The sequence below is a fragment of the Dermacentor silvarum genome, chromosome 11 (assembly GCF_013339745.2).
Source record: "Dermacentor silvarum isolate Dsil-2018 chromosome 11, BIME_Dsil_1.4, whole genome shotgun sequence".
NCBI lineage: Eukaryota > Metazoa > Arthropoda > Arachnida > Ixodida > Ixodidae > Dermacentor > Dermacentor silvarum.
In genome coordinates this window covers 91,505,265-91,525,924 of record NC_051164.1, presented here as the reverse complement: position 1 = coordinate 91,525,924, position 20,660 = coordinate 91,505,265, and the positions used below count along the sequence as shown (strand labels likewise).

The 20,660-nt window shown below is 47.3% G+C and overlaps 2 protein-coding genes across 2 annotated transcripts in view; one reads left to right on the top strand and one right to left on the bottom strand.

Annotated features, from left to right (window-relative positions):
* Nucleotides 1-300: 300 nt before the first annotated feature.
* LOC119433530 (TBC1 domain family member 2B) overlaps nucleotides 301-20,660 on the bottom strand; it is a 189,230-nt gene continuing 168,870 nt past the window's right edge. The window contains exons 18-19 of the mRNA XM_037700772.2: nucleotides 6,894-6,971; nucleotides 301-2,757 (exon numbers count right to left, since the gene is read on the bottom strand). Of these exons, the coding sequence (XP_037556700.1) occupies nucleotides 2,659-2,757; nucleotides 6,894-6,971 (177 nt within the window). The 3' untranslated portion in view covers nucleotides 301-2,658. The remainder of the gene's footprint in view (nucleotides 2,758-6,893; nucleotides 6,972-20,660) is intronic.
* Nucleotides 7,682-20,660, top strand: part of LOC119433532 (sarcoplasmic reticulum histidine-rich calcium-binding protein) — a 142,205-nt gene continuing 129,226 nt past the window's right edge. Inside the window, exon 1 of the mRNA XM_037700776.2 lies at nucleotides 7,682-8,067. Within this exon, the coding sequence (XP_037556704.1) occupies nucleotides 7,975-8,067 (93 nt within the window). The 5' untranslated portion in view covers nucleotides 7,682-7,974. The remainder of the gene's footprint in view (nucleotides 8,068-20,660) is intronic.

Here is a 20,660-nt window from a genome sequence, read left to right as displayed (position 1 = left end):
ACAAAACTCAAATGTTGCCCACGCTGTCAAAAAGAAAGGTTGGAAAAAATGGTGTTGTGAAACGACATTTTATAAAAAGCGACCCACACCGAAAGAAAATAATTTTTTCATTAACAAAATTTCAGTTTCCATCATTTTCAATGAACAGTTGGTTCATTTTGGGAAACGAAGTAAACAGGCACTTAGATTTACCTAGGTTAACCTCACAAATGACCAGTTTAGTTATCACAGGTGTGGCATATGTTTTCGTTTCCAAAAATGCTACCACGAAACATCGTGAGAAATAGACTTGATCCATCATCAGATATAGAAATTCATATTTATTGTTCTTGAAGTGTTATACAATTCAGCAAGCCCACACAGGGTCTCTGTGAGCAAAAGAACAAAAAATATAGAAAGTGCAGAGCATAGTCTGTTATGTTACAAAAATATTACACAGCACTTTTAAGGTGGTGTTAATATTGCATGCCTTTGAAGCAGTCATTCTTTATATATCTAGCAGATTGTTATCTTCAATATTTAAATAAGGTCATTCTATATGTCGACTAAGTATATAGCAAAGCCTTGCAGGAAAGTAAGTAAATATACGTCGGTGCTTTCTTGCTCGTAAATTTTTTTTATATGGAATGATATATGCAATTAAGAGCGCTATTAGCAAGAAAACTATGACACAAAGGTAGCAATTTGCATGCAGAAAACATCTCGTTCTTGCCCAAGGCACTTCTAGATGCGCATTATTTGTCATTGAGCATAAAATGTATGCATTGTTGAGTTCAGTGCTTGAAATTAGCATTCCAAATGAAGATTAATTTGCCCTGTTCATGTTAATATGTAAAAAAAAGACAAGTTAAGATTAACACTTCTGGAATAAGGCGTCAATATATCACAGACCAAGACTCGGTATTTGCAATGCACAAATTCATTACAGTTAGTATTAAAACATGCTTCCACCATCAACACAGAGTGCATTACAAAGTAATTTTAAGTTTTGTTCAAGCAAAACAGCATGCAGGCTGCTTGCATTTGCTAAATCATGTGCTGTGTTAGAATATTGCCTAGGCTCATAAACATCTAAGTAGCAGTGCTTGCTTGCGATATACAGCTCTTAAAATATATTGTATTTGCGAGCATTCTACTACTAATACATAAACTGTCTTTTCACCACCTTAGATTGAAATGCGCTATCAATGTTTCTGCTTCCAGCATCATCTATGATATGCCAGTACATACGTTAACATAAATCTAAGACTGCACCATTTCCAGAGGTCGTAATTATGTTTGATAAATGATTACGTGCAAGCATTGTCATGTGTTTGGGCTCGCTATCCATAGTATGTAAGTCGTAGCCTTGTATCAAAAGTGCAAAAACGTAAGGCAACAATACGCACCTCTGAAAAATACAGTAGGTTGGCTTACTGGCATGGCTGCATCGCCAAACATATCATCAAAGTTCTTGTCAACGAAACAGTGTGCCAGTAAGTGTTGAGCACACTTCGAAAAATGCACACAAAGTGATCTTGAGTAGTACACATACATATTGCACGTAAAAAGACACACTGCGCGTACCTATTTCAGCAATGTTAAAACTACACAGCGTTGTGAAAGCTAGCAAGCAGTTCCCAGCCAATAAGGGGCCAAACTATAGAGACAGCTTGAACATAGAGAAATGATTGTGAGCGGCCAACACCAAGTTTCCTGGCCAATAACAGTAGCCAGGATGTCATCCAATCACAAGCCTTTACAGCTTTAACGTTTGGTCCCTTATCACTAGTAGAGATGTGCAGACAATCTGCATTCTGCTATTTCATTCATATTCTATCATAAAATCAGACAATATATTTGTTTGGCTAAGTATCGGGCGCAGTATGATTACTAAAGCCTGAACGAGGATCATGAATACAAGCGAAGGCTAGCTACAAGAGTGGCACATAAAAGGTTGATGCAATAGAAATTTTTTATAGCCACTCTTGTGTTGCATTGTAATGTACAGTGACCCTGACCTGCTAGCTCAGCTTTAAGGAACGTTAATCAACAAATTCCGTTTTTTCCATTATGTCCACATTCCTTTATCTAAAAAACATTTGATTCAATAGTATTCACTTGAATATTTTAAAGCAGCGGAGCGTACACTAGTTTACATCTACATAAAAAGAATTTGCTTAAAGGAATATATATATCAGCCAATTTTTCCCTTGTCCATTGTATCCTTGTTCCTGCATGTGAAAAAAGAAAAAAAAAAATTGTTTTATCCCAAATTCCCATTGCGAATTGAAGGACATTTTTTTTTTTTTCATACTCTATTCACTTAGAAAATTTTAACATTCACACACCCCTACCACTGACTAGCTAGCACTAACCACAGCTTTCACAATGCTTTGCAGGTTCCATTAAAATAGAAGCCAATGAGGCATATCGTGGGGAAGCCTCCTTACTCTTCTTGATTGGTGTTATTAAGCAACAGCATACAGCGCACAATCATATAAAGCAGATGGGTGGCTTTAAAAAAATTATCACATTCAATCGACGACAGCCTTTTCACAACGTCTTGGTCTTGGTCATAAGGCATTACAATGTCATTGATTCTGGCAGACGACAATTGATGGCACTTGTGATTCTCGTGATGCGACGCCAACAGCAGGACAGTCTCAGCCGTTCGGTCTACTTCGACGGATCATCGGATGACACTGGACTGCTGCACTCCTGCACCTTCCTTGTTGGTAATGAGTTGCGTATTTCGTCCAACTTCCGCAGCTGTTCCTGCATTTAAGAGGTAAATTTCAGTCCAAGCATTCAAAATCATGAAACATAAAGTTGATTCTAGGTAGGTTCTTTTTCTTCTCTTCTTCAATCAATGAAGTACTTAATGTTATTATCGGGTCACAGAAAACTGATAAACTGTCTGAATCGATCACCTACTATGGCAGAGAATACACTAATTTGAAAAACTGGGAACTGTTGAAAAAAGCGTAGACAAAAACATGTCTATGCTAAACAAACTATGAAAAATAGGGGATGCCTAAAAAAAAAAAAACTGCTTCAGCAACGAGCAAAAAAAAAAAAAAAGCAATTGTAGCACTCGGTTATCTAAATAAAACTTTTTGCTGCTGAACTTTATAGTCGTAATCTTTAACTGAAGTGCCCGAGCGGCCAGTCACGTGGCAATTTTTCGTGTATTCGCGGGCTTCTTTCACGCTTGGTGGAAAAGCACTTTTACGTAGCACGTACAGAGCAATAGAAGCTGTATCAGGAGTTTTTCATGTTGCTCAACAATTTTCACACTGACACTTTTCATCTAATTATAATATTTGAGAAGTTCATTAAGACTAATTATGTAATTAGGCAGAATGTAAAAAATTATCTGAGTATCTCCGAGCAACGGCAAACAGCATTACATTGGTTCCGTCCAGCTACGTGGCATTTGCATATTTTTAAACCTTGTTGCATGATAGTTAGGACACCCTGTATGTGTACTTTTCATTGCCTCAAACGTACGGCACAGTTAGAAACGAGGAAAGATGGTTTATTTTACCCTGTTTCAAAAGGCTTCTCGCACTTCTAAAGACAGGTCAGAGTCGAACAGCGGCTTTCTTTAGCCATGGCCGCTCGATCAAACGCACGAGGTGCGGCCTGCCACGTCGACCGAAACCGGTGTGATGCGCCTAGTTCTCCGCGCCACCGCAGCGGCGCCACTGCTCGGGTACAGGTAAAGGTAGTAAAATGAAATTACTTGCATAACGATCGACGTTGGTTTGTATAACTATTTCTGCTAGATTTCTTTAGTTGTACCTTTCTAGAAAATGTGGGTAGTTAGCAGTTTATAACGGATCGTATATTCAGTCACATTGCCGGCGTGTAGCATACTTAAAGCCGTGTAGCACATTTATGTATAGACAATGCAGTGAAAAAAAAAAAAAAAAAAGATCGAGGGAGGTTGCACGGCCGCTGGATTAAAAAAAAAAAAAAAAAAAAAAAAAAAAAAAAAACACATGTGCGGCCTGCTTCGTAGCGCGGGTTGCAATGTCTCGGCCGTAGTTGAATTCGAGGTTGTGTCAATCTTTACTTTCATTATTTACACGATCTGAAGCCACGAAAAAGCGCCTCGTTCAACAGTTTAAAACCTTACTACCTTCCATGACGGAGGCTTGTAGGCGAGTTTTAACCGCTCCACAGTTGCATTCAGGTCCCCGGTCCAGTTCGCCAGTAGCGGCCGTAAAAAATATATTTACTTAGAAGCACCTTACACTGTTCCTCGGTGTGGCCGTCGGTGAAGTGAAGCGAACACACCAATTAAAAACCTGTCACTCGGCTCCTTTGCCACTTGTTCCCGGTCGCGAAATTTTTTCAGCCATGGTTGCCGAATTCGTGGATATATATATATATATATATATATATATATATATATATATATATATAGTATAGTGTAGTACTATATATAGTATATATAGTGTATATAGTATATATAGATCTCCGTTATATATAGTAGCTCACAGCGGCACGCGACAGTTGCGCAGCATACCGCCACATGCAACACGACAAGGACCTCGACACATTTATACTACCACTTGTGCGGACAAAAGGCGTGCAAGCGAGACGCGAAATCTCTCCCGCGGCGCCTTCCCGGAGGGAGAGCAGTCCCGGAGCAGTGGCGCCTCCTCTAAAAAAAAGCGGCGGCAAATGTCAACTTTCGCTTCACTGCTCCGCCCATACTTCGCCGCGCGACGTGGCAGGCCGCACCTCGTGCGTTTCATCGAGCGGCCGTGCTTTAGCACTCGCGACTCACGTGCGAGCTGTCAGTGGCAGACGCCATGCATCTGCCAAAAGGCGCAAAAAAAGCGCGCGATTCCAAAAGTGCGGTGTTTAAGCGCTGACGAAGTGCTGCATGCCATCTATGTAGTGCGAAAACAAAGACAGCAATGAGCGGGCCCCTCCAGCGCTGACATCTGTGTTGTAGGACACAAAGACTGAATGAACGCGGCGTTCTACGCGCTGAAAGAAGTGCTGTTATCTATGTAGTGAAAAAAAAAAGAAAAAGAAAAGAGTGAAATAACCGCGGATTTCAAACGTTGGCACTGCAACCGTCTGTGCATACAAGAAAAAATAAATAAATAAATAAAGTAGACGTGCTGAGTTCGCGAAATCGCTTTGAAAATGAGATTGTTGCCGTTGACGAGTTGAACTCGTCCACAACACTTAAGGGATTAATTGACAACGCTAAGCTTGCTAGGGAACACTGACAAGCGAAATCATGTCTGCGGGAGCCCACAAGGAAAATTCCTATATCAAAGGAAAAGTTGACATCAAACGGGATGTGGCAGGAAGCTACAACAGAAAAACGTATGAGTTCCTTTATAAAAAGAAAAAATGTGGTTGATCCCTCTTATATAGGAATCCGTATAGAACACGAAAGTGAAACGTATTTTCGAAGAAACACCCCGTATAGTGTAGCGTTATAATGATAACTGTGCATACGATCGTTTGTAAGTGCAACGAAATCATATTCTTTCGATTACGCTTTGCACCTCAACCAACGCTCCGCAGAACGAAACGGGCTGGGACAGCCCATTGGCGTCTGTCGCACACGCGCGCGTTGGCTAGAGACGCCGCTCGGCATAGCACGGTCCGTACGGCTATCGCCGTCTGGTGGCCGCCGGCGGAAGGCATCATTCTCCGTGCCACCGGAAAGCCCGCGGTCGGCACACTAGTAAGTATATTCTAGGCACTATAGTCGTAGTGCTGAAACCACCGAAGCGTTCACTGTCGGTGCGCGTTAGTGTCATAATGCAGTACTTCTCTTTTCTGCTCGTAGGCGGCGGCACCGCCCCGAGAAAGAGCGCGGGTACACGGAGGAGTGTTAGATATATAAGGCGCGTCTGTGTAGCTCTCTGCAAATGCGTTTGTGGCGCAATGGGTTAAACGCTCGGCGATCTATCGTAATATACTTTTGTAGTTGAACAAATGATTTTTACTTATTTATTTCATATGAGCTTAGAAGTATGAAGGTTAAGAGCAGATATTGTTGTTTTTTTCGAGAAAATATTACTGTGTATAATTTGCTATCTCGTTGCATGGTCAGCGGTAATTAACAGCTGTATGAGGTCCAGTACACATCGCTGAGGATTCAGAACTGACCATGCAGTGCAATTCGTTACAGTGAACTACATATTATTATCATGGTTTCACGAACATGACAGTACCACGAAAGCGACGTGGGCATATATATATGCCATTGACCCGGATAAGTGTGCGTATGCGTTTGTCTTGGGACCAGCAGCGTATGCACAATGAAGCCACCTGGATGTAGACCCCGAAATTCCACCTAAAGTCTATAGCGAATCTCGTCATTGGGGCTAAAATTACAACAGCTTCCTTAGTGTAATTGGGCCCGTTGCGTGATCACCACGCTCATGCCGCCATCAAGAGGTTGGCTTTTCCGCACAGTTGAGTCGCATAGTGGCTAAGCTCGCTGCACCCTGCAGTGCGAAATTGAGCAGAATGGTCCCAAGATAACCGTACTCAAAATAAGCTCAAGTGGTGTACTTTTGCTGGGCAAATACAATATTTTCTGCTGTCAGAAGCGAAAAATTCGCCCTCACTGAGTGAAACATTGCAATCGTTATTATCTAGTTCACTGCAGAGCACGAATCCTTTCAATTGAAGCATGTTTATCTTTTGTTACAGCATGACTGAGAGTAGTTCTTGCCTATAATGTTGACGTCATAAAGCACTCCAGTACTTTCTTAACGTTTGGTCGTCCAAATTGAAAGAAAACATCCTTGGTTCAGAACAAGTAGTGGCCCAATTGGTATTTTAACACAAAAAGACTCAGCTGGACCTAATTGCTCTCTCGATTGGACTCGTTGGGATCGATATGAGCAAAGAACAGACCCGCTTACCTTGACAGCTTGCATGTGCTGTACCCGCTTGGCATTGATCACTCTCATCGGGAATGGATTCAGGTCACCAAAAGCAACCTGCACACCCAAGAAAAGAAGAAATTAGGAGAAAATTACGTACAACGTAATGCAGCTTGTAATGACATCTGTATGCATGCAGGAAATTCAGGTTGGTCAGGCTGCCGAACAAAATATACATAGCATAATTATTAAACTGCATAATCTGAAATGAACAAGGACCACTTGAGTCTAGCTACTTCGCCCAAGAAATACAAGAACCGTGCTCTATTTGCGGGCCGCTAGACACAGTACTGTGCTCTCCTGAACCGCCGACGTGTAAGTGAAGGTCTGCAACATATTCCGAGACATTTCAATACGGCGCGCTAAAGTTATTTTAGTTGGGTGACAGACAGCACGACATTATGGCCTCCAAGATCGTCGCGCCCGAGGCAAGGCTGCGTTGACCATCTCTGAGGCCACAATGTGGCGTCACCCCCGCACTTATGCGGGTCAGTTCCGGTATGTGTGTTTCTGATATCCGCTGCGTCACGGCGCGGCTTCAAGACCTCCGAAATTGTCACAACCAAAGCTGCGTTGGCAGTCTCGAAGGCCACAGCAGCAACTAACGGTTTCCTCGTACGGCTATGGTGCGGCGCCACCGCCGCACTACGCGGGTCAGTTCCGGCGGGTTGCGGTCCGATGCGTCCTCTCCACTTTGCTCTCTCCCATCTATTCCCTCTCCATCGTCTTTCTTGACCAATCATGCTCGCGGGACAACTTTTGCTCCGCGAGAGAAGCCTGCTTCACTCGTGAGCGCCGCATCTCGCATTGCGTGCTCGTCAGTTGCTCAGCAGTACAGCTCTCTCCCGCGCCCTCGACGCAACCACCGCCACTCCAAGAAACGAGTTTCTTTTTTGCCCATCTTCGGAAACCCAGCGCAGAGAACGCGCGCGCGCGTCTTTGCCGGCTCAACGACATCGACGACAACAGACGACGCTCGGCGGATTTTTTCTTTCCTCCCTTCTTGGCTGTCGCTATCGTCGACGACAACGTCGTTCGTGTCTTCTGAGCGACGGAAAACATGGCCCGGATCGCGCTATACCTGGCGGCCGTGATGCTGCTGGCCGTTGTCTGCTTTTCGGCGCTCGCTAGCGCCGACCACCACGAGTCCAAGGTAAGCCGCTGCTAACTTCCCTCACCCGTCGGCTGGATAGGGCCCAGTGGCGGTCTGTCTGAACTCCCGCCCGTTTTCTGGATACGTGTTTTGTTTCTTTTTCTTCGGAGGAGCGCGGCCGGCTCGGCGTAATCCGCAAAAGCATGCAGACCGAGTCGTGATGCCTGTGTGCCGGTTTGGACACCGACATCAAAGACATTCCTCCGGCGATATGTGTCTGGGGGGATTAGCGATGCGTGGTAGGATGAATGACAGTTCGACGCCGAAAAAAAGAAAAAAAAAAATTAAGCCTGCGTGCTCGCCGCTGCTTAGTTGGTTTCTGTGTTTATCGTACTCGTGTGCAGTCAGAAATGGCGCGAACCTCGGTAATCTTCAAGTGGAGCTGTTTCTTGTCATCGCTCCTGGCACGCAATGTGTCTGCGACCGGAATCGGGTGTTGTCTTTGAGTAGCAACGCTAATCAGTGAGCTTCTTCAGGTCCATCATCATGTCCGTGCCTATGACGAAACAACGAGTTCTTGTGGGAACGGCGCTGAACTCTCGTTGGTAAAGAATCGTGTGCGCCTGCCATTCGCTCGTTTCGTGTGCCATTGCTAACTGACTGCTGCGGCAAAGCCGTGAAGACCGCATACAGAAACGCGTCGAAGACGTTTTCCACGATGGTGATGCTTGCTTTGTTCCTCTACGGCTAAGTTAATCCTGGTGTAAATATATTATTTCAATGTAAAGCTCGGTTATTGCGAAGTCGTTTTTTGCCGACGCTGTAACGAGCTGTTCTGCGCGACAGACGGCTTAGCGGCAGAGCATCAAAACTGGCCGGCATAAGGCACACGTCAAACGGGGAATGAGTTGCTTGATGTTAATTTGAGCGTGCAGTCCAGTAAATTGCGTAAATGCGTAACGGCCATGCGTTGTGAACAGATTGTGGCTTAGGCGATTCGAAGAAAGTTTTCTATTTGCTGCAGTTGTAACTTATCTGCTCGACGGACGACATTGAGGCAAGCATCTGACCAATGCGTTTCGAGATCGCGCAGCATTCAAGTGGAGCGCACAAAAAGAGTACGCAATACAACATTCGTACTTCTTGCATCTGTAACTTGATGTTTAAGGCGCAGAAATGACGACGTTAAAAGGCGCGCTCCCATGCCAGGGTCCTGGCGCCCCATTTTTCTTTTAAACGGGTTATCTCGGCACTCTTTTATCTCGATCGACACGCTACGTTTCTAGAACCTGAGCAGTTCAATGCAGTGACTCGGAAAAACAGCGAAGCTGTCGTTCGCAGCCTGCTTCTTTACTGAATGCGCAAGATTGCGTGGCCAAATCCACTCCGCTGTGTAGATGGTGTGCTTCTGAATCGCTGTACCGATTTAGGTCTTTAGTTCTTCGAGGCGCAAAATTGCACGAGTACAGCCGTTCCTGATCGACTCTACGCGCAAAGTGGGTCCTATCATGCCAATGCGCAATAGTTTCTTCGCAGTGAAGCACTGCGCATGTGGCATCCGCTGACATTTGGCGCGTTGGATGATGCTGTCTAGTTGTGGGCGCCGAGCCAGGTATTCGCGAAAGAAACGCCAGCGCTTGCTTTTGACTGCAGCTGAATGTCTGAGCTTTCCATGTAACATATCTCGAAGTTCGTGCACGTAGACTGGTATCGTACACATTTACTTGATGAAAAAAAAAAAAAAAAAAAAAGAGGTGCAGTATGATAAGGACACGTCGAAATGACAGATACTGAAAGATGGCTCGCGAAGCTACACCTGATAGGTAAGCGTGTCTGGCAGTGAAGCTGACGTTATGAGCTCGCAGTCTTAATGACGGAAACGAGATTATTGCTTCCAGGCTAACTTGACAAACTACGCTTGGAAATTTACAGGCAACCTTCGCGAAGAACGGGTGAACTAAAAGCAGGAAACTGATAAGACTCACTCCTGGCTTTATTGCCGACGCAAACGTTAACAGCGGCTTGCATACGTTCTGTGCGCCACAATTAGCATCGTGCATATCGCCGCCGTTACACACCAGAAGCATCAGTGAGTGCCGCATGCGTTGCCTTTGCGCGCCTTCTCGCCTCCCCCCTCCCCCCCCCCCTTTTTTTTTTCTTTCTTCTAATTTGCGAAGTATGGTCAACTCCATCCTCGGCGCTCTAAATTTGTGCCACGTGACCCGTGAAATATCTCTTGTCACACGTACGCGAACATTAAAAAAAAAAAAAAAAAACCGAGCAAGGAAGTGCGCGTCGTTGGGGTCTTTATTAGTCATACTTCGCACTTCCCGCCTGCTGTTTTCTTCGTTCATTTTTTTTTTTTAATGTTTCTTTCAGCGCAGTTCGGCCTAGCCTAGTAAAGCGTTTTGTTGAGAAAAAGGCCACGGCGGGCTAATGCCCCCGAGCCCGCCGTTCCCCGCGTTGTAAAATTGGCGACGGTCCGATGCCACTGACCCATATAACCGCGGTCGGCGTTTATGACGCCGTGGCGCGCCACGCGCTGTATGCCTACCGGGCTGATCCCGAACAATGCGGACCTTCGCGCGCCTCCCGTGAACGTTCCGCTTGTTTGCTTGTAAAACCTCCCCTCTAGCACTGGATAAAAGATTAACATTTTTTTTTTTTTTAGCACAGCTCCGCAAAGTGGAATTGATTCAACACCGTGTATTGGTCGAACACGCACACTTGGGCTGTATCATTGTTTTCAGCCGGCATATGTCCAGACTGCGGAACCATTGGTCTTTAACCATTTTTCCTCCTGAGGCTGTACGTTATGCAATTTATGCTCAGTAGTAGATTTTTACGGCGCAAGGACAACTATGGCCAAAGAGCGCCAAACACAGGGTTAGTGGTCGATTCGGGTTAATAAGCAGTCCTCAAGGTGAAGTACAATTTATGCTTCAGTATTCCGCAGAACAAGCGAAACTGAATGGAGTGTCCAGAGTCCACATGGTCGGATTTTCCCTTACGGTGCCGTCTGCCGGTACGAACCCCTACACCGGCACGCCAGTTGCCAGTCCCATGGTTCTTCCTAAATTGGCACGTTATGAGCTGCATCGCATCATTTCTAATTCCTGAAATTTACCAAATTTACCCTTAATTTTTTTAGAACACCATGTATATTGTCATTATACTACTTCTACGTATTCCTTAGTGGTTATTTTATTTTTCTCGTTGGCTATCAATGTGGCTAACGAATACATTACTCGCCAAAACAACAGCACGCAGATTTTAAAGGTGTAACAATTTTCTTTTTATAAAACCTTTACAATCAGGCAACCTTTGTGCTGACTTCGTACCGCCGCATTATTTTGCTTTTATTTTAGCATACAGCACATCCCTAAAGAGAAAAACACGTACCCTTCCCTCCCCCCCCCCCCCCCTTTTTTTTTTTTCTTCATGTCTACACGGAACAATCCCTGTAGCAACCCTAGGACTATCCTTCGCTGACAGGCAGATTCGACGGGCGCGCCGACTTCTTTCACTCTCTTCTTGGGACAGCGTTCGAGAAATCCTCCCGAGAGAAAGGACCTCTCGCCGTAGTAACCTTGACACCGCTCGCGCGCCACGTACTTTCGGATAGGTACAACCCCGCGCCACTCGCGTATTCCTTGGAATCGCTTGACTTCACACAGACAATGGCGACTGACTCAGCGACCCATCTCACGTGACCCGTCGCGCGGCTTCTCCTGCGTGTGGCCCTTGTTTCGTAGGCCACGTCAACGCGTGGGTGAGACTCGGCGCCACGCGTCCTAAACCGTAAAGAGAGAGAGAGAGGGGGGGGGGGAGGAAAGTCGAGTTCACGATCACGTGGACTAAACGGGAGAGGGCCAAGTGACAGTGTTGGGAATCACGTGACCCCAATTTCCGCTTCCAACAAGGCTTGTGCCCGGCCCTAGTCTATAGCGAGCTCCACTACAGGTCGAGCGAGAGCCAACGAGAACGTTATCTGATTTATGTCCTATCGTAACTTGGGCGATCGGTTCATGAGAAATGGGTCGCGCTTCTGTGAACTCCCATCTCGGTTTGATATATATGGTAATTCCTTTCTTTTTAAAGTCTCAGAAGATGGAATGAACTACTCCAGTCGCTTGTGCGCGATAATGTTGAATTTTGAAATATAATTAAAGAAGCTGTCATAACCAATTCTTGTGAATCATATTGCAACAGCCGAAATCTTTGAAAGGACATTCAGGAAAGATCAGTATATACAGTGATAAGGCATTCTTTCAGAACTTTGCTTCCATTTCTTTGGCTGTAGAATGTAGATTATTATAGCGGAGAAAACGAAGGACAAAGTTCACTCGCGCCCAAAACTCTTCGCATATTATATACGTCACTAGCCTGGCACTGATCTCCAATTTTTTTTTTCGTAATTTGGTCGTCTTCGAGCAGGAAAAGTTGCCACCGTGTCCATACGTACCAACGCAACATGATTTTCTTTTACTGACAAACACTTTAGTTCCCAGTAGACGGTGCCTTAATCCATGACGTCACGGATAGAATAGTGCGAACATGTCACGGTGGCGTCGCCACTTGTCTCGTTACTGCGTTCTTTCGGGCTTAGTCTCCGTACTGATCCTATTTGGTGTTGCGGAAGTAATTTTACTGTTTTGTGTAACAGTTCCGCTTCAGAGAGGTTCCGACGTGTGCGTTGGATGTGAATTTCATGTGCCAGTGCTGTCTTTTTGTATTTCCAAGGCCGACTTAAAACACATTTGTATTAAACCAGGAACTAGCCAAATGGGCTAATTGTACAAGTACCTTCATATAAAAAAAGGTCTGATCTAGATAAGTGAACCATTTCTCCTCGGTGTCTGCGCACCTCTCACAGCTTGCTACTCCAGACAGGACCTTTTCAAGTCTTCTCAGCACTTCCTGGGCTGAACTGAAGGTTTCGGAACACACGCGAAGCCTATGGCGTGGCCTTCTGCAGACGGCGTTCGCGCGTCTGCTGCAGGCAAGGGGCCACGCCGTTCAAATAAACAGGGCGGCGGTCCTCTCGAAGCTTTCGCGCGCTTCGGCGCTCTCTCGAAATAGTCGTTCGAGGCGAGGATGGTGGATGGAAGGAAGGGGGGCGGGTGCTTTTGAGGGAACCCGCAAGCCCTCGCGGTGTGTCTGTCAAAAGTTTTTGCAGGGGTGTGGTAAACAGCGAGAGAGACCGCGCCGGTGGTTTTTATCGTCTTGTCGGACGGGTCGCGTCGTGTCGCCCCTCCGCGGTTTGCCCCATCCCGTGACGTCACCTCGATCCTTCTTGCTGCCAAATGGATGCGACGGGTTAGGCCTATACTGCTGCAGCACGCGCGACTGTCGCGTTTTTTGTCCACGGTGTTGAGTTACCGGGGTGCGGAACTCCGACAAGCAAAAAGAGATTCGACAAGCGAAAGATTAAGAAGTCGTTATAGAGGTTGCTTCCGTCTGTCTGTTTAGCGTTGCGGCGTATATTAAAGCCACGGTCACTGGTGACGAAATTGTTTCAAAAATCGAAACCGGTGTTTGCTCGTCGCTCCTTTGCAGCTCTGTGGCATCCAGGGATCATATCAATCAGGACATCAACGCCGCAGCAGCGCCACCGCTTTTATCGAAATACCGCTTATTACGAAACTTGCGGCGACGTCGCTGGCTGCTCAGCTTTCATCGACCGCTCAGTTCGGGCCGTACGTTTCGCAGTGTCGAAGCCCAAAGGCCTGAGCGCATCTATCACTCGTAGAGATTTACTACAACTGCGACGTCAGTTCATTTTGCCGCAATTGAACGATCAGAATGGTTAATCGATCTTCAAAGGAACAGTGCGTGGACAAACGTCAGCCACAATCGCAAACGATTACGAACATTTTAGAAAGGACCGAAAGTGGAGAACGTTGGTGTAGATCCGCGTTACTGAAAGGTAGGGCATGCAAACATAGACACAAGTATGTATAGGAACGAAAAGGACAACGCAAGGGTAGGAACAAAACTGACAACACAAATCACAACAACTAATCTGCGCATGCTAAAGAATGCAGACGCCAACCCGTCAATTCCGGACACAAGCGCGCACTCGCCAAAGATCACAGTTCATACACGCCAATTCCTCCTTGTGCGAGATAATTGAGGGCCTATACTGTCCCGCACGTGATACCGCCAATTATTAACTAATTAATAGACTTTCCCGTTTGCCTTCAGTAACACGGATTATAAATATGACCCTGAAATAAGAAAGTGGACCATAAGCTTTACTGCAACTGCATGGCGACTCGTTTGGCAGTGCCCACAATCTCTGGACGTCGGCCAGCCGTTAGTTCGAATGTCTCGCTGCAGCCCCGGGCAGGGGTGAACGTCGTGCGATTACGTAATTTCAATTCATGGCAAACATTGTTCGCGCGAAGGCGTTCACGTATAGAACCTGTGCCTTTACGAACGTTTACAGGGTAAGCGAGTAATCCAGCAAAGGTGGCCTCTCAAAGCGTGAACCACATGATACGCGCATTTCTGCGGCGTATTTCGGGCGCATAGCGTCGCCCAGAGCTTCCATTTTGCGTTTCGCCCTTACGACCATGTTGTATACAGCCGTGAGCGTGCTGCACGTTGTTGATAAAACGGACACTATAACACGTGGTAGACGCTGAACCCGGCACTGAAACGCGCCGACGCCTGGCGACGCGTCGACGCAGCAACAACGCTCCATATGGTTGAGTTCTCGCGCCGCGGGACGACGATGCGGTATATATGACCAAAGGCACTGAAGTAAGGGCTGATCTGCGCACTTCATTATCTTCTTTAACAGAAGAAAAAAAAAAGAATGAGTTCTGTAGCTCCCAGAGGGAAGAAAAATGTAACTGCACAACAGCCCAAACGCATACGTTTTGCGTACCGTATTCGTACCGCAGATACGTGGAATTTTCACGCAGTCACTCCTCAATTGGCTGCGTTTCTTTTCTTTTCTTTTTTTTTTTGTTCTGTATAATTGAGTGCATGCTATGTCATTTTATCGACCTGTTGTACGTCGTTTCTTCACTATACTGATCACCTGCTATGATGTCGTGTGGGGCATACCTGAAATAAACTATTAACTTTTTTTTTCGCGGATTATGCATGCGTGGATCACATACCCCAAATATAACGCCGGTGTGCGCACCACCAAAATATGTATTTTCTATGGCAAATCAATAAAGCGGCGGGCGTCTACTCAGTGTTCTTATTCCCGTGACCCTCTTATATCGCCTCTTTTATTTCGCTTTCTTTCTTCTTTTTTTTTTTTTCAATTTCAACTTCCGGTGCGAACCCTTGAAACTCGCGATGAGCGGCTGCACCTTTATCGCGCGTTCACCCCCGCTGAAGCGGATATTCAAATTACGCGCATATTCGAGCACGAGTACTCCTTTCACCCCCCCCCCCCCCCTCATCTATTTTTTTTTTATCTACATACCAGCGAGGCTGTAGCTGAGCCGAGGAGAAAGATTTCCTGCGCCGTCTCAATTCCCCGGCAGGCTATCTTCTTTTCCCAGCTATAGGATGCGGCGGAGCTCGCGCTAATGTATCTATAGCGGCGGATATGCTTTCCCGTACCACGCGATCGCAGGCTTTATGCGACGGGAATTCAGTAACGACGAGTTGAGGTTGGGCTATATAACGCCAGCCAGGCACGCAATAACCCAAGCTCTGATCATCCGTAACTCCGGTTATTTCGAAGAAATCTCACTGGTTTGACCGTTGAACTTTGTTGCATGACGTCCGCACACGTTTGTAGCGCTAGAAACGACAAAAAAACGATGATTTTCTCATAAAACTGCACCTGAAAGTTCGGGTCACTCGTGCATCACGGTGACGCTGGCCTACAACAGTCGGCCCTGAAAGTTTACGGAACACGAGCTTCAAGACAAATGCGAACTTTTGTTCTGTTAAGGCATGACATGTCATGTCAGCTAAGGCATGATTTAATGGGTCATTATGTATGCTCCCAACAGACACTACAAAACTGAAAATTTGAATTTGAGGCCGGGGGGGGGGGGGGGGGGGGTGTCCAGGCGTCGCAAGAAATGCTTCCTACCTTCCCATTCGCTTAATCTCGTGTCGCGTAATCTTGTGACCGACTGTGCGCCTTCTTGCTTGGCAGTCGCCCATTGATACATACGCATGTACGTTGACGCACATTCGCGCCAGCAAGGTACAACAAGGTGACGCCTTCGTTAAACCTCTCATCCATTAATTCGTTCGTTCGTTCGTTCGTTCGTTCGTTCGTTCGTTCGTTCGTTCGTTCGTTCGTTCGTTGACTGTTGTAGCAAGATTAATCAAAAGCTGTGCACTCACTTCTAAATTTCCAACTTGCCCCTACCTAGCGCAACTTGAGACTTCCGCCTGTTAGTTCTCGCTCTGTCTGTCTCCCTTTTCAAGCCGTCTGTTAGAGGCTATTCCCAGGAAGTGAGGCGACGATATAGTTTACCTCGGAAGACTACAGACTCGTGTCCACTCTCGTAAAGGTGAACTCGCTAGGTGTGTGACCACGCAAGCATCGCCAGCATTCGTTAAAGGAACACATCTCTACAGAACCCAGTGAACACAGATCGAAACGACACGTTTACGCGAGGTTAGAACGAGCCCATCGTAGTTCTAGCAAACGCGCACGCCAGCGCTTTCTGGATCGTTCAGACGAAGTTTGTTCCTCCAGGTGATGGAGGGAGGCTTAATGCCGCCGAAACCAGATAAGCCGCAGACGACCTTGCGCGCAAGAAAAACGAAAGAGAAAAGGCGAAACGAACCCACTTTGGCGAGCACCTTTGTTCGTTGCGACAAAGAACAGCGGCGCACTCCCCAATGGGAACCGAACCCCCCACCTCCTCCCCTGCGCGCGCAGCTCGGAAAAGACTAATGACCTTCGTTCTCCGTGACAAATGACTATAGCGTAAAGCTGATATACGTATAATTTACTCTGTACGCTGTAGGAGCGAAGGTAGAGAGGGGAAACAAAGAAAAATAGGCGCCTTCCTTTCTTCTTCTTCTTCTTTTTTTTTTTTTTAGGAACATTGTGTCCGACGCGACTTTCTCTCTGTTCTTCCCCTTTCCCATCCGAGCAACCAACGAATCACTTTTTCCTTCGTTTGTTTTCAAAAAAAACGTAACGATCAGCTAGCTCCTCTCCGCCCACGGTAATCGTGGTTCCCCCACCGCGCTCGGTTTCCCTCCAAACGCTCGCGTTGCCTCTGTGTGCAATCTTCGATCGTCTCAATTAAGGCCGTGCGATTCATACCGCCAGCTTCTTCTTCTCCTTCCTGTGCTCTTCTCTCAGTACCCTTCCCCGGCTTCACATCGCCACTTACACTTCGCCAGACAGCGTCGTGAAGCTCTGGGAAATAGAGAGAAAGAAAGAATTGGGGGGAGAGGCTGATGAGCTAGCGCGAGGATTGTAGCGTTTTTGTGAAGACACTATACACAGTATACGCACCACACGCTGAAGCAAGTACTTAGTCTTGCGGCTTCGGCGCGTTCGAGCACACGGCATCTCTCGCTCTCTCTCGGCTGCGAACGGTCCCGCAGGAACCATTATGCCCGCTGACACGGTGCCTCAGGGACGGCGGCCTACGATCGGGGAGCGGTCAGTAGGTGCGGAAGGAGGGCGACGGCTGAATTGATGAGTGCGAGGAGCGAAGCCGGCAGCTGCTGCTGGCTTCGCGGTATACGGCTTCGGCTATGGCTTCTTCGGCTATAGCCGGCGATGTTTCGGAGATGGATTGGGGAGAGAGAGATGATCGTTTCGGCGTGGCGTCCCAAGGCCCGGTGTGTGTGTGTGTGTGTGCACGCCCCCGCGTGCCGATGCCAGTCGGGACGATTGTGAACGCGGGACTAATAGTTGACTGCGGCTCTTGGAGAGGACAAGCAAGAGTACGGGATGAGGGTACTTTTAACGACAGGCTGTTGCGCGACGAAGGCCGACGCTTGTGGTGCGTCCGCGCATTGCGCGGCTGCGTCGATTATAAACGCTGGCCGCTTTCCCATTACCTACTGTAACGACAGCGAGGCGGAGTTGACGGTTAAAGTAAAAAAAGGCTTTTCTTTTTTTAATATAGCGTAAACTAAAGGCTACTACAGTCGAACCCGGATATATCGGATCTGATGGTGATCACAAAAAAAGTTCGAAGGTAATTCGATATATAAAATAAAATGTTTATACATAAATTCGTTATACACAATAATTCGTTATATCCGGGTTCGACCGTAATAGCTATTAGCAAGCGCAAGGTTTTGCTGGTGTACAGTTCTGCGCATGCAAAAAAGCAATAGGAGCACCTGTATGTGTGATCAGCGACTCTTCGCGAAATTAGATAAAATTGCTGAATACCAGTTTGCATATGGCATACAGAGGCCTGGCGTTTGTTGGAATATATAGTCGCGTCGGCAGAGTTCATACAGCGGCGTTCCCACTCGGCGGTCCTTACTTCGAATCCCGTCTGTGAAATTTTGTTTTTCTTATTTCTAAAGTATACATGCGTGATGTATAGACGTGATGATTTGCGTTACGACACCAAGCGGACTCACTGTCCTTCATGCAACTACCGCCGACAAAAAAAAAAAAAAGCAGGCAACTCACTTTCAGAGAGCTACAAGGACAACGCAACAACCAACCTGTTGAGGCGTGCACTTCCGCTTTATACGATCCCTCGCAGCTGCGAGCGAACAGGTCTCAATGTATCTACGTAGGCTACAGAAGCTCGCCAGCTATTTGTTCTCCTTCTGACAAGAAAGAAAGAAGAAAATCAGTACAAGATCGCCGTTGAAGCACGGCGAGCAAATGCTATAGACAAAACGCGACGTAGTTGAACGGCGAGGGAGGCGATCCAAGCCCGGCGCGCCGTTCTTGAAACGCTCTCGGGGGCCGAACTGAGTTATGCTGATGCTCGCCCGCCGATTCGCTAATGTATGCGAGAGTCTCGTGCGACGAAGAGAAAGAAGAACCAAAATAAAATAAAAATAAACGAAAAAGGACGATCAGTGAAGCGGGCCCCGCGGCAAGGGCAAGCGGGCTCTCGCATTCCCTTGCGACCCCCCCCCCCCCCCCCCCCCCTTGCATTCGAGACCCACAGACGAAGAAAAAAAAAGTTTTTACGAGCTTTAAACCCCCTGACGGTGATTGAAAGCACCCGTGCGGCTTCGCCGGTGCCGAGGGCACTGAAGACGCTGAGCGATGCTACAGCTCGAAGATGTGGAGGAAGACTGCATGCACGCACGGGAACGCAGAATCGACACATCGCTAAAGTTCACGGGGGATCGGCACGTTCATTCGTCTTTTTTTTTTTTTTTTTGTCTTGTTCAGAGACAGATACGTTAACGTCGGCAGGAGAGTCGCCGTAAAATTTTAGAGCGTCCCGCCGATCTTGGGCGTCTCAGTTCTTGGGGTCAAAGACCCTCTGTTACATAGTTACGCAAACCGGTGAATGCGTCCTTGCAGTCTTGGGGGGGATCAACGCGTTGTAGTTGTTGGGTAAGATACGCGCGCGGAGTCAATGTTCGACTCTGCACGGATGATGCGAACGGCTTAACCTGAACTCTCGTTCTCTCTCCCCCTGTTTTATCTTTCTACCCTCCCCCTCCCAGCAAAGGGTAGGCAACCTCCCCGACTCTCACTCTCTCGTTCAGTGCTCAACGTTTCACCATTTGAACAACCTTTCCCTGGTATAATGGACGCTTCCACCACGCACGCGCAAGTGTCGCGAGTGGGGCAGCGCGCTTGCATCTGGATGGATGGATGCCAGGAGCATCCCCTTTGGAACGGGGCGTTGGGTTGCGCCACCAATGGATGGATGGATGGATGGAAAACTTTAATGAACGTCCTGAGGTACGCGACTCAGCGCGCAGCGGGCCGCTCCCACGTTGGGACAGTCAGGCCATGCCCGACCGCCGCATCATGGGCCCTCTGGACAGCCCATAGTTGCGCCCCGGCATCGGGGCTCTTGATAGCGGAGAGCCACTTGTCCTCATTTATTTGTTCCGTGCCTCGTAACGAGGGGCAACGCCAGAGCATATGGTCTAAGCTAGCGAAGTCATTGCAGTGCCTGCAAGAACTACTGGCATAAGTGTCGGGATAAAGCTTGTGTAATAAAGCCGGGCTGGGATACGAGCCTGTTTGCAATAATCTGAGGGTCAATGCCTGCGCTCTATTTAACTTCTTGTGAGGAAGGGGAAAGTCTCTCCTGCCGAGATAAAAGTACTGCGTAATTTCATTGTATGTTGTCGGTTGATCTCTGTTCTCCACCACTCCTGGCTGGCCGGGGAGTTCTCCATGGTCGCGGAAAGCGAGACCTCGCGCCTTGGAGTGGGCCAGCTCGTTGAGGTTTGTGGGGCCTCCCATGATGGATCCCATGTGAGCGGGGAACCACGTGAGAGTGTTGGTGGCAATGCTTTTACCGTCGAGGATGCGACAGGCTTCTTTACACACGGCGCCAACGCTGAAGGCGCGGATGGCTGCCCTGGAGTCGCTGAAGATGTTGGCATGTTTCTCGTCCAGGAGGGCCAAGGCAATGGCCACTTGCTCGGCCGCACATGACGACGTGCCTCGTACCGAAGCTGCGTTAACGGTCGAACCCTTGTGGTTGATGGACACTACTGCGAAATTTTTGCTGTTGCCATATTGGGCCGCG